The sequence below is a fragment of the Trichosurus vulpecula genome, chromosome 9 (assembly GCF_011100635.1).
Source record: "Trichosurus vulpecula isolate mTriVul1 chromosome 9, mTriVul1.pri, whole genome shotgun sequence".
NCBI lineage: Eukaryota > Metazoa > Chordata > Mammalia > Diprotodontia > Phalangeridae > Trichosurus > Trichosurus vulpecula.
The window spans coordinates 10,328,325-10,343,150 of NC_050581.1; the positions used below are offsets into that span (position 1 = coordinate 10,328,325).

Consider the following 14,826-nt stretch of genomic DNA (forward strand, 5'->3'; position numbering starts at 1 on the left):
GCATAATGGATGATAATATTTTGATTTTAAAAAATTAAAAATTTAGCCCAGAGAGCCCTTAATCTCACATCCACTTGAGGAAGTTGGTTTCTTCCACTAGGCTGCACAGAAATGGAGGAAAAGGAATTTAAGAGCGGCTTTGGTCGGTTTCTTCCTTTCTGCCTTTCTCTTCTACTTAGCATTAGTCTTTAATTTGATTTTAGACAAATGTGCTAACAACGATTTTAAATTTCTACCACTGAATTAAGGAGAGATGCTTATTATCCTTCTGCTCTATATATTGTTGTTTGAAAATGCCTCACTTAGCAAACAATACTCCTCCAGATTCTGTTTTCTTCTAGGATCATAGATGCAGAGCTGGAAGGAGGCTTATAGTCCATCAAGTCTATCCCCTACATTTTTCAGAAGAGGAAACTGAGGCATGGAGAGGTGAGAAGACTTGCCCAGAGTTACACATTTTGTCAAAGTCAAGTAGGATGAGAACCTAGTTCTTTTCAATATAAAGATTAGGGCCCAATCTACTCTGCCACCCGTCCGCCTAAGAATTGGTGTTTTGACTTACTAGAGTTGGTTATCTAGTAGATGATATCATAACAATTTATAACACCTAGGAGTATTCTTCAGGAAAACTGTGCAGGTTTTTTTTCCAGAACCTCTTAAACGACCCATTTATAGTCCTTTCTCTTCTGTTTTACTTCCTGACTCTCTATCCCAGGTGTTCATGGCTTCCATAGATTTCTCTTTTCTTGCCTTTCTCAAAACTTAATAAATAACAATAATGAATGTTTAATAAATTTATTACACTTGAGAAATATTTCATTATAATAAATATATTATTAATAAATATTAAGTGAAAACCATTGTCAAAAGGGGATTTGATACTAGTTATACTAAGATACAAATGGTAAATAAAGCATAATATATTGTTTCTTTCAGGGGTATTTGAATTTTAGTTAAATATGATACAAATCAATAAAGAATATGGAACTTAAGTTACCAATTGATGTTGAAAGGCAGTGTAGCACAGTGGATAGACAAAGTAAGGGAGATCTGAATTAAAATTCTATCTCTGACACATACTAGCCCTGTGACTCTGGACACCTCTCTGTGCTTTAAGTAGTTTTATAAGTTTCAGAGAAGGTGCCAGCCTGCATTAGTAGAGGCAGATTTTTCATCTGAGAGTTCCATATACAAATGAAACCACAAGTCCAGTTGTAATCACTAACAAACAACAAAGCTGGTGCGGGGGGCTTTGGGGGTCAAGGCACACTACATTCATTTTATGACTGTAATCCCACCATGACTACCTCTAAGGTTGACTGCGATGCTGCCCCATAGCATGACAGTCATACCTTCCTTACTTAGATGCTAACTCCCTCTTTTCTTCTCCCTCTTTTGCCTTTTGTCCTTCAGAAGAATGAAACTAGCAAGGAAGGAGGGAACCTTTATGCATTCTGGGCATTGAGAGTATTTGAAAGCATGGTAGATGCTTGGCCAGGGCTTCTTCAGAAGCTACAAATTCCCTGTCCCTGCAGGAGGCTAAAGGACAACTTTGTAATGCTACATGTGCTTCAACATGACTAACCTGGCAATATGTTTTGCACAACTGCATATATATAATCTGTATCAAATTGTTTGCCTTCTCAATGAGGGAGGGAGGAGGAAATTTGTTAAATAAATTTGTTAAAAATCATTTTGACATGCAATGGGGAAAAATAAAATATTAAATCATTGTGGGGAAAAAAGGGAACAAAAAGAAGAAAGATTTGCCCTTGAAGTAGGAGCTGGGCTGAATGACCTCAGGAGTCTCAGTGCATCTCTTCTGTGAATTTATAACAGTGCTATCAAACTCTAGGCAGTCAGGGCTACAGTGAACGAACGTTAACATGCAAGGTAATAATGTCTGGGTAAATGACTTCAAATTTTATTACTTATTTTATTATCCATTTGCTTTCAAAACTGTAAGACCATTAGCATGACAAGATTGGAAAAAATGAGAAATAATAGATGATTTTGACTAATTTTGGATTATCTCACAAATTCCTGAGAACAGTCATGACTTCTGCCTCTATTTCCTTCTTACCTTTTCACCTGGCAATCCTGGAAATCCAGTGTCACCTTTTGGTCCCTTTGGGCCCTGTAAAAACATTATAAGAGAAAATTCATATCCTTTAATTATCTGGAAATAATTTATCAAAAGCAAATAAAAAAGATTGTCAACCATATGAAAGTCTGGAGAAATTATAATATTATCTTGATTTTAAACTGGATTTTGGAGGAAAGAGGTTGTAAGCAGAATGGCTTTTGTTTTCTTTGAGTGACTCAGTTTATCTCATTAAGCCTTACTAGGTGCTGGGCCCTTGGGGGCCCAAGGTAGGGCTAACTCCAGGGAGGACCTAGTTTACATGTCTGGGACAGCAGAGGCTTTTAGACCACGTGGGTTCAGGTCCACCTCTTTGTGACGATTCATGGGGCTGGCTAAGGGGAGGTGTTAACTCCAGAGCCATGCCCTATTGGGTGTTAAGCTAATCTACGTGGATGTGAACCTCCCAGAGTCCTAAGGGGAGGGGCCAACTCAAGAACCAATCAGCTCCGGTCATTCAGGCGGCGCTTGATGATGTCAAAAACTCTATAAGAGGAGAGAAGACAGCTTGAAGAGTCCTTTTCCGTTGGAGCCAGAGACAGCTACAGCCAAAGCTGAAGCAGGAGCTGCCGGTAGCAGAGCCCACGTGTGGACTGAGGAGTGCTGAGCAAGGACTTGAGGCCAGTGGGTAATCTTTTTACCATAGAGGGGAAGCATGTATATGATTTTGCTTTATACCATCCTGCTTCTCTGTGGCCTCCTGGTTACTCTTGTGAGGCGGACTTATTGGGCCTGGAAGCTTTTGATCAAAATATCAAAATGGGGATGCTGGTTCATGGGTCTGTTACTTTGGAGCTTAAATACATGCTTTAATTCTTCTGCCTTCTACCTAGAGAATTCCTTATATCCTGCGGTTCCGAACCTTTCAGGCATATATATGATTCTCTTTGAAATCATAAATTCTGCCTTCATAATACAGAGGTCTAGACTAAAAGTCAAGAGAAACTTCAATACGTATCTTGATATTCCTTCAAATACCTAACCTATTCAACTTCCATGATCAATTCCTCTATTCTTGCCATCACCTACAAATGTTTCACTTCCTTGTTCAAGAACTCTTAAATTCCTTTATTCAAACATAATCTTTTATTATTCCATCGCTATCTATATTTTATTGCCCCTAAATCTGATCGCCCTTTCCCTTACGACTTTCCCAGGCTATCACCCCTGGTCTGGCTACATTTTCTTTCCTTCCCAATCTTAACCCTTTGGTGGATGTTTTCAACCCCACACTACCCTCTATCTTCAAATCGCGTGCTCCCTTGTCTTATTTCCAATCACATCTTGCCAAACTCCTATTCAAGTGCTGTTGAGCAAAGGTACAGAAAGTTAGTCAACTATACTTAGTGAATCTAAGTAAATTTATATTATGTAATCTCAACCTGGTCCTCACCACATGGAGGGGATTGTTTTACTCCTCCCTTATCAATTTTCTATCACTCTAACTACAGAGGCTGGTTGAAATCTCCTGTCCTTAATTCTCCCACACCACCCTCTCCTACCTCCCCCTTCACCCTTCATAGGCTCTGATGAAGAGGCAGCCTTCTCCTTGCCAAGGCCAGCCCCTCTACATAGTCCCATCCCCTTCAGCAGATTGTCTTCCTTACCCCTGATTTGTATCACATATGCTAATTCTTTCCTATTAAGGTGGCCAGAAGTGAACCAATGTAGATTGGGCCAACTATTAACTCCATCAAAATAGAAATGAGCCTTGTTTGGCCCTGATTATTCTGAGTGAACTCAAAAGTGACTCCTTTTTGTATCATTTCATTTCTTTTAAATTCTCACAAAATATCTATTTATTAGCCTGTCCTAGCATTTGGCTGGACATTATCCATGTCAAGGTTACTAGCCAATAGCTTATGAACAACATCACATTCTTCTTTTGGAAAATCAGGGCAACTTTTGCCTGTAGCTAGTCTTTGCCACCTCTTCCCTGTTCCACAGTTTCTTGCAGACGATCAGCACTGGCTTTGAGGTCACATCTCCAAGTTCTCTGAATTCCCTGGAGTGTAATTCATCTGAGTTTGGAGACCTGAATTTGTTTAAAACAGCTAAATGTTCTCTTATTATTTTCTCATCTGTCCTGTACTTCTAATTCTTTGAGAGAGAAGCCTGCTTTATTCTTTAGAATTTGAAGATCTTATACTTGCTGAAGACAAAAACACAACAAACTAGTTTTGCCTTTTCTTTGTTACCTGTTACATGTTCTATTTTTTGGGGGGGGGGCACCTAACCATTCTTTGGTCCCCTCTTGTTCCTAACACCTCTCCAAAAGCTCCACCTCTGCCTCCACCTTTCCCTTTCTTTTCAAATAAACCTCAGCTCATTCATTCTAAGCTTTAGCCTTCATGACATTCTTACAGGACACTGCCATGTTGTTGTTTTTATACCATTAGAACACAATCATACCACAAACCTAAGAATTGGAAAATACCTCAAAGGTCATCTAGTCAAACCCCTCTCTGAATCGTCTTTCATGTTCTCTTGCCATTTCTATGGTTGTCTTGGATTTCACTTACATGGTAACCTGAGTCCCACCTTCTTCATCTGTAGTACCTGTCTCATAGGGTTGTTGTGAGGCTCAAAGTTGCTAAATGGGATGCCCCAAAAGTTTTAGGGTATATTTAAGCTTTAATAAGCTTATTAATTTAATAATCCAAATAATAATTATAATAAATCACATAATTTAATAATAATTAAATAAGTTTATTAAAGCTTAAATTTGCCCCGAGACTTTGTTTACATGCCATTTATGTAAATCACTTTATAACCCTCAAAGCATTAGGATGAATGTCTATCAATATAGCTATCATTATTATTGACAGAGTTGATAATGTATGTAAAACACTTTGCAAATCTTAAAATCCTAGAAAAATTATTATTAACCCTTCAACATTATATAATAAATATATATTATTACACAGTTAATGATACATGTTAAAATAATGTATGTAAAGCATTTTGCAAAGCTTAAAACACTATATAAACATTATTATTAGCCTTAAAAATTATATAATATAGTATATTATTAAAGAGTTAATAAGGCATATGAAAGATAAGGTATAAAACACTTTGCAAATCTTAAAATCTATATGTTAATATTAGCCCCTAAATAGTACATAGTAAATATAGATTATATAGTTAATAATGCATGTAAAAGACATATATATAGCACTTTGCAAACTTTAAAACACTATATAAAACATTATTATTAGCCCTTAAATATTATACAAAATATATTTCACAGTTAATAATGGATATGAAAGATAATATATGTATCAAGCATTTTGTAAACTGTAAAATATAAGATGAAAGTTATTGCTATTTTAGTTAATTATTAGTTCAAATTTAAGGGCCATAATGCTTACTGGGAATCCTGGTAGACCGGGCTTGCCCTCTGGTCCCTGTAATACACCAAATCAAAAGATGTATGTTAAAGGATTTTCTATGACTAAGATGCAAAGCCATTCTCATTCTGTTCATTTACTTGATTATAGCTTAAAAATATTATATTATTAGCACACTCAGAGATATCATAGCAATTTTATCAACAGAAGCTAAAAGAAAAATGGTCTGGGAGAGGGGAGGTGACATGGGTGCAAAGAACAATCCAATTATATGTAGAGTTTACATCAGAAGGGTTGGGCCATCTTTCAGTGAGTACCAGCCATGACCCCAAAGCAGCAGGAAGGGGTGGGGGGCTTAAGAATGGGGTTCCCTGATGATAAGACCTCAGGGGAAGGAGTATATGAAGATGTGGGGGTCATACGAGACTGCAGAGGCCCAGGAGGAAGCTCATTGTTAGAAACTGGTACCCTTAAACCAACTACAAAGGAAGGAAGATGCTATCTACCTCCAGAGAAAGAACTGATAAATAAATGTATGCATGGTATGATTTTACCATTGCACATATATATGTGTCTATGTATGCATGCATGTATGTATGTATGTGTGTGTGTGCATCTGTAGCCTCTAGGGTAGAATGGGAAGGAGGGAGAAAAAAAATTAAAAGTGCATAGCAGAGAAGAATGAAAAACTTAAAAGGAAGCACAGAAAAGCAGGGTAGCTTTGAAAACAATGTGTAGAATTTATCACATAGTTGTTTTTAAAAGTAAACAGTCTGAAATGGAAATTCATCATTTTATATTGAATCCTCTATGTTGTGCTGTGTATGTGGAAATGTTCTTTTTTATTTTGTCTTTTTATATTTAACTTCAAAATGAAGCTCAAGTTGATTACTGAAGATATGTGGAGTTAAAAAAATGAATCATTTCCAAGATACACTCCATTATAAAAAAATAGCAGACCATGTGGAGATCATAATTGCTGATGGTACTTTCTCCACATCGTTTGTGCTGGTCTCAGCAAGGAGCGCAACAACCAGATCCATATGACTTCTTTTGCCTAATACCAACAGGTTTATCTAATTTGCAAGAAAATTATGGAGATCGTAATTTGGGACATGCAGACAAATGACTTGAAAGAAGTCAATAAACTGATTTCAGATATCATTGGAAAAGACATAGGAAAGGCCTGCCAGACTATTTACCCTCTCTGTAATGTATTGTATTTGTTTAAGAAAAAAAAAGCTCAAATTTGAATAGGGAAAAGTAATGGAATTTTTATGGGGAAGGTAGTGGCTCTAAAGAAACCTTCTGGAGATGAAATAAGCAGGAAAACTGATGAATATATGAACTCAATTCAAGAATCTGTCTAAAATAACTTGTAAAGGTTGAAAAATACAAATTTATGGCATGAAAACAATAAAAGAATGTTTCTTAAGAACAGGGATTGTTTCATTCTTTGTATTTGTATTCCCAGTGCCTAGCACAGGGCCTGGAACATAGTAGGTGCTTATTAAATGCTTACTAAGTGATTACATCCCAAGATTATGACTTACAATAATTAAAAGTATGGATATCACCACCATCAGAAATCTCCATCATGCGTTAAAGGAGAGAAGATGCTATTCTATGAAGCAATCTTTTCCATTGCTTTTAACTCTCTTATTCTCTATCTGTATTTCCTGTTGAAAAACTCAACCAGATTTTCCGTCATTCAACAAGTATTTATTAAGTATATACTATTTTTCAGGCACTGTGCTCGTTCTCAAGAATACAAAGACAAAAGTGAAATTGCTGTTCTCAAGGAACTTATTGGTCTCTCTCATTTTAAAATTTGCTGTGTAATAGACACTGTATACCTTTTTAATGATGGCCAATGAGTACTTTAGGGATATTTCCATAATGTCAGACAAGATATTAATAATACTCAAAATAATTTGCATTTTAAATAGGAATCTGAAACTGTCATTTAAAAACGAAGCTGTTTTTTCATCCTTCTTTCATATTTGGGCTTGTCTAATTTTTCTTTTTGACTATACCTTGAACTTCCAAAATGATTTAAACTAACTAATCTACTGATACACCGGGTTAAATAGCCTCTCCCATGGAGATTATGAATTTTACTGTGCTTTAAGAGGGATCTTTGAAGAATGTGATAAGACTGACAGTTTAAATGTGATTCTAGAGTTTCATAACTGTGATAGCTGGAGAGACACTGGATGAGACGCAGAGATAAGGAGCTAAGAGAATTTCTGAAATTTCTGAAAGACTTGAATTAATATTTGAGGAGAAACAAGTGTGAAGATGCATTTCCTGAGAGCAGTGAGTTTTACTCCTATCTCCCGAAGAAACATGATGAAGAGAATCCTTGAGTGATTTTGGCTATTATCCTAAGAAAGCTGAATGGCTGGACTGTGTTTCCAGTATTCAAAAGTCAGCAATAGCAGTAATGATTAAAGGTAACTCTGACTTTCTCACACTTGGTAGATTGCAAATAATTATTTCTGTTTTGTTATTTGTTATACTGTTAATAAATTATATAGTAGTAAACCATGATGGCTTAGCTAGCAAATTAGGGAAATACATATATTTATATGTATATATATATACATGTCTATGTGGATATGTATACAAACATATACATGCATGTTTATGTGTATATACATATAATACATGAAAACTTAAGGGAAAGGAGATTTCTTTATTTTATTTAATAAATAATATTTTAAAAAACTGAAATGGGAGCTGAGTTAAATGATTATGAGAAATTTTGTGATCTTAGTAATTTATGAGGAAATATCAGAACATAGTCCTTGATTTCCTTAAAGTCCGGGTTAAGACTGAATAAGGTAATAAGCCAAGTATCAGGTAGATGGGGATAATGTTCTCAATTAGGCCACATGTAGGTGATCAGTCCTAGAACTCTGTTATATTTGAGTATCATAGCTCTTAAGCCCTGGTACATTACATTGAATATGAACATCTGAACACGAATGCTGAATTTGCAACAATTTTTTATACTTACCGGTGGGCCAATTAGTTCAGGAAGTTCAGCAATATTCTTCATTCCATCAGGGCCATTGAGAACTGCCTAAGAAAGAAAAGCAGAATGAATAAGAATATGGTACATTTTCCTTTTTTTGCTAATAAGAATAATGACAAATGTTTATATTGTGCTTTATGGTTTGTGAAGACCTTTATGTTAATTATCTTACTATCTCACCTCATAACAACACTATGACATGTGGATTGTTATTATCCACATTTTACAGATGAGAAAACTGGGGCCTGGAAAATTTGCTCAGTAATTTACTCAGGATCATGGAGGTAATAAATGCACAAAGCAAGATTCAAACTAAGGTCTTTCTGACTCTAAGTCCAGAACTCTATCCAGTAGGTGATCTAGCTGCTTCTTTTTGCTTTGTCTGTGGCATTATTTTAATTAAATTCAATTTTATAAAAAAATGCACTTCCAATAATATACTATGAGTCACTGCTGATTCGTTGATGCCACTTTATTCTTTTAAACAACTCAGGTATTCCATTTTCTTAAATTTCTTCTCATCGTTTTTTAATTCATTCTTATTTAGTTACATATAAGTCCTGATGTGTGCAAGCAATGAATCCTATGAAGTGGCCTCATTGTTTGAATTCTCACCATATGAAATTGTAATAATATGTAAAATATGATCACTGTTCCAGCACAATAGAAATAGGTAATGAAAATTTTTAAAATAAGTTTTTATGTTTATTAATATAACATTAGCAAAGGATAAGAAAAGTATTTCTGATTTGTTTATAATGAGGTAATATATTTATAGAAAATAGTTTTTTAAATTAAAAAATAAAAATTACTGAATATTTTACCTAAAGGTAAATCTACACTGATAATAAGATGAAAGCATCATTATTGTCATGCCATTTAAAATACTTTAGCAGCATAAGCTGAACTGTCTTTTCTTTCTTTAAATCTTCAGATTCACTGGTACGTACAGAGAGCTTTATCTACATCTTGGCAAATTTACATTTTCACATTCTTATATAATGAACCAAGTAAAGTTGGATGACCTAGGGCATTATCTAAAATCAGCAATGCTTTAAACTCAAGATTGTTTTTCTTGCAATCTATTTCAATAGCTGGGCCAAAATTACTAGAAAACCAACCTTCAAAAATAGTTTTGATCACCCATGGTTTCTTATTTGACCCTAAAGAACTGGAAGTAATTGTGGTCTCACAGCAAAAGGATTTCAAGACTGATAAGCAAGGCCTTTTTTTTGTTGCTGTTGTCTAAAATGCTCTTCTGCATTGTCTTCCAATAAGCATATTAGGTGATCCTTAGACATTTTAAATCCACTTTGAGTTTTTTCCCTGTGTTGGTAAGCAAAATGGGCTCCTTAGCACTTAGTTCAACAAGTGCCCTTGAAGAGTTTGGCTTTTGTTTTGAGTAATTCAGTGTATTTCATTGAGCCTTACTAGGTGCTAAGCCCCAGGCCCAAACCCCTATTAGTTGTGGAACCTATGTGGGTGTGGATTGGTGACCGGGGTGGGGCCCAAGGTGGGGCTGGCTAAGGGGAAGTGCTAACTCCAGAGCCATGCCCTATTAGGTGTTAACCTAATCTCTGTGGATGTGAACCTCCCAGGGTCCTAAGGGGAGGGGCCAACTCAAGAACCAATCACCATTCAGATGACGTTTGATGATGTCTGAAGCCCTATAAGAAGGGAGGACAAAGCCATTTGTGCAGGGCTCTCGAGACGTTGTTGATGAGGAGACTCCAGGCAGCTGTAGCTAAGGAGCCCTCCAGCTTGTAAACCCGGATGCTGAGACTGTTGAACTCTGGTAACTATGTGTTGGGATTGAATCAAAGTCTGTCTGTTGATGTTTGTAATTTGTTTGTATTTTGGTCTGAAGTTCAGGGTGCTGGATTTTTCCCCTGAACTAAGCGAATGCTGTCTGTATGCTGGATTAAAGTGAGCTTGTCAAGCCCTTCACCTTGCTTTCCTTAGTTAAGCAGATCAAAAGAACCTGTGCTGTTTGCAGCTTTCTGCGTGCTGGCTGTGGGTGGATCTTACACCACTACAGAAGCTGCTAGCCAGATTGTGGAAACATTCCCTAGAAATACAAGTTCTAGAAAGCATCTTTTCCCAGAATAAGCCTGTTTTATCCACATTAAAAGTATCCATTTTCTTTTATTACTTTCTTTAAAACGTCGAGACATTTACCCGCCATCTATAATGGTCACCTCTCTGATAATAATAACAACTGTAATATAGAAATAGTAGAGTAGCAGTGGTGCTAATAATGGTTCTAAATAGTAAACAGTAAAATAATCTCTTTTGTATAGCACTTCACTACGTGCTCCACAATCACTGTCTCATTTCATTCTCACAACAAACCTGGGTGGTAGATGCTATTATAAACTGTATTTTGCAGATGAAGAAACTGAGGCAAACAGAAAGTAAGTGACGTGCCCAGGGTCATACACCTAGTAAGTATCTGAGGCTCAATTTGCAAATTAAGTCTTTCAAGCCCAGCACTCAATTCACTGTGCCACCCAGAATATGGAGTCTAACATTATGCAATCGAACTTGAGTTTTAAAAAGTGAGTGAGCCAACCAACACTTGCAGTGACAATTTCTTTGCTGTCCATTTCACTTCAATTTTTTCCCACTCTTCTAAATAAACCTGATGTTTTTGTCTGAATGGCAGCTGTGCTAAGAGGAATGCATTCTTGATTGCAGTTCTCAATCAATACATCTAAGGGATGGCCCATTTCTATCACTGTAATACTTCTACTCCTCATAGTTGTTTGCAAACCACAAAAAGGCTGATGCAACGTTATCTTTTTCATTTGTTTCACCTGTATGTTATACGTTATTCTGTACCATAGATGTAGGCATTCCAACACCTTGTTTTATTTAGAGTTACTATGACATAGGTTTATGTAATTCAATTACAATAAATTTCTGTTTTAATGTAATAAAAAATCCTCTTCTTTTCTGCACACTTAACAATATATCCATCTGAAATATTTTCCTCTTTGTCCATTTTGTTAAGTAGTCTAAAATTAATGTGATCCCATTCACACAAAATGTAAGATTGATGTTAGATGTTAAGCATGTTAAAACATGTTAACTCACACATGTCACATTAACCAAATTTTGATTTGCATTAAATGTGACCTGGCATAACTTTATAACTCACACTAAATCAAATTTTGCATTATTCAAAATTGCATTAATCTCCAATGGTGACTCCATTCTTACTCCTTTAATATTCATTGTTAGCTTAGAAATTTTATTTATCATAATGTTGTGAGGTGGAAAACACTTTGTAAAATATAAAGTAAGATATATAGATATTGATACATATGGGGTTATTTGTAATGTATCTATTCAAGTTCTTCTACTTTACTTACTTCTTGGCACATCATTTGGTCATCTGAAATTATTGAATAAACTCCTTCATCCATTCCCACTCCATGTCATTTTTCTAATTTATAACTTTATACTTTAATAGAAGATAGAGAGCCAAACTCAATCAGAAAGATTTAGATTCAAATTCTGCCTCAAACATATACCGTCTATGTGACACTGGGTAAGTCACATAACTTCTAAATGCCCCAGGGCAATCTCTAAAAGCATAAGTTGCAGAGCAGGAATTGATGATATATATTGGTTTGGGAAGCTTCCTCACTGGGAGTTCCCCAAACCAATAATATCATAGGTCTGATCCATATAATACTTTAGACATGTTCTGTGAATGGTTTAAAATTTGATTCTGAAACAACATGCTCAATTCTGTTCTTAATAGTCATCCATTCATTCCTTTATTAAATAGACATTTATTAAGCATGTATTATGTGCAAGTCACTGTGATGGGTATAGATCTCTTGGTCCTATTTCTCCATTCTATCTCAGAGATTTGGGTGTTTGTGGGCTCACCTCTAAGAGAACTGTTTTCACCAGAGGAGTTCCCTGGGTTATGGTGAATCAAAGAGATTACCCCAGGGCTTATGCTTTGTGGCATTTGTACCTTATAGCTTAGCAATGGCACTGAGACGTAGTTGTTGGAAGAGAAGGTGGCTTATTTGTAACTTCAACAGATCACAGAGTTATATTCATGTTGTCATGTCCATAATTCCCATTACTGCTACAGTAAAAAAGCAGACAGGGCCTCCCTTACCCCCTTCTATAATAGCTCTTCAGCAGCCCTGATGTAAACCTCATCTCTTTATTTTTATATGTCCTCCCTTTTAGTTCCTTTCTAAGACTGCCTTCATTTTATCTAGATGACAATGGCCCATCATCTTCTTGGACCCTGTACCTTCCCAACATGATTCTAGAATTCACAGCTTCTTAGTGATAGCTTTGGTTTTCCTTGACCTGGTGGTATAAGGACAGCCAGAACTGACACCCAGCTTTTGATTCAAATCCAAATTGAACATTAATTAAGCAGTTACAATATGAGAGACTGCTGATAATACAAGCTAAGGACGACAAAAAGATTGGCACAGTTACAATATGAGAGACTGCTGATAATACAAGCTAAAGACGACAAAAAGATTCTTTCCTTTTGGCTACCTTGGGAGAAAGACGAACATCTAGTTAAGTGAGTTCTTAGCCATTTTTGTGTCATGGATCTCTTTAATGGTCTGGAGAAGCCGATGAACCCCTTCTCAGAACCATGTATTACAAAGGAAAACAAACATTAGTGACAATAAAGAGGCAATTTTTTCCCATCTAAGTTCATGGACTCCTCCCCTGCCCTTCCCCAAATCTATCCAAGCATCTCTGGATTCCAGATTAAGAAGCCCTGAGAGACGAAAGGAAAATAATGGAGGGAAGGCAGAAGTGTCTCCCCTGTTTCTGATTACTCTGCGTGGTGGGAGTGCTAATCAGGGATTATTAAATTTTATTAAAGATGAGATGAGAGCATTATGGTTCAGTGAAGGACAGTGTATAGTGTCATCTGTATGATTCTGTTCAGCTCTCTTTCTTTCCCTTTCCTTTATTGTTCTCACTTTCTGCTACTTCTCACCCAACCTGTCACATCCTCCACACTATTCTGCTTTCTCTATAGCTTATTGCCTCCCTTCTCTCAAGTGTTTTTCAAGGCTGGTCAAACTAGCCAGAAGATCCAAAGCTCAAGGATCGAAATAGTTTTGTTTTCCTTCTTTCCACCACTCTACCACCCCAGAAAGAGTGAAGGGAAGTGGGAGAGAGAGAAAATACATGCATGCTAATTTTTTAAAATGTAATTTTAAAGAATAGGCAAAAAATACTGAATAACAGATGGCTTCCGAATATCTTCTTGCCAAAGGTAGAAAGCCCATGCTCAATGAATACTTAATCAATGAATGAATCAAAAAAAATTTTTTTAAACCTTTGCTTACTTCTGTATGTATTAAATGAAGGAAAACATCACATGAAGAGGCTGAGATACTTACTGTGGTCACAGCAACAGTCCTTCCTGGTGGTCCTGGTGGCCCGGGTGGCCCTATTAAACCTTTTCCATCACGCCCCCTTTCACCCTGGTTCCCAAAAGAAAGGATGTCAGAGAAAATAGTCATTGAATTCACATTTGCATAATGTAAATCAAAATGATAGCCAGAATTAAATGCAATCACTTTGGGACCTGTGAACTTACCTTAGGCCCTTGGTCCCCTTTTTCTCCTTTTGGACCCTGTAGAAAATGAAAAAAAAATAGATTTCTTGAAAGCCTCTCTAAGACCTGTTATTCTTTCTTTCTCCATACCTCTATTTCAGGCTCTCATTACTTTTCTTCTGGAGTATCGGAATGGTCGTTTAAACATCTAACATGAGACCTCCTCTTCATAATCCATCCTACCCACATCTGCCAAAATAATCTTTCTAATTCATGTGTCTGTCCAGTTCCCTCCCAGATCAAAAACCTTCGATGATTCTCCATTGCCTATACGACAAATACAAACAACTTAAGCTTGGTGTTTAAGGCTTTAGCAACCTGTGTGTAGTATTCTTTTCCAGGTGTATTTCATGCCTCTGCCCTTCATGTAGTCTACGCTCCAGCCAAACTACTTGTTCAATGGTCTTGTCTTGCCCCTTCCCATGAGACAATTTGTGTGACCTCTCTCACACTAGAAGTAATCAATTTATGATCTTTTTTTGGAAGGGGGAAAGGCAGGGCAATGGGGGTTACGTGACTTCCCCAAGGTCACACAGCTAGTAACTATCAAGTGTCTGAGGCCAGATTTGAACTCAGGTCCTTCTGACTCCAGGGCCAGTGCTCTATTCACTGCACCACCTAGCTGCCCTTACACTAGAAGTAATAAAGCAAAGCTGGATAACCACTTTTC

At 36.5% G+C, this 14,826-nt stretch overlaps 1 protein-coding gene across 1 annotated transcript in view; it reads right to left on the reverse strand.

Moving 5' to 3' along the window:
• Positions 1 to 14,826, reverse strand: part of COL15A1 (collagen type XV alpha 1 chain) — a 196,740-nt gene that overhangs the window by 67,164 nt on the left and 114,750 nt on the right. Inside the window, exons 17-21 of the mRNA XM_036737445.1 lie at positions 14,139 to 14,174; positions 13,939 to 14,022; positions 8,516 to 8,581; positions 5,515 to 5,550; positions 2,084 to 2,137 (exon numbers count right to left, since the gene is read on the reverse strand). Coding sequence (XP_036593340.1) covers positions 2,084 to 2,137; positions 5,515 to 5,550; positions 8,516 to 8,581; positions 13,939 to 14,022; positions 14,139 to 14,174 — 276 coding nt within the window. The remainder of the gene's footprint in view (positions 1 to 2,083; positions 2,138 to 5,514; positions 5,551 to 8,515; positions 8,582 to 13,938; positions 14,023 to 14,138; positions 14,175 to 14,826) is intronic.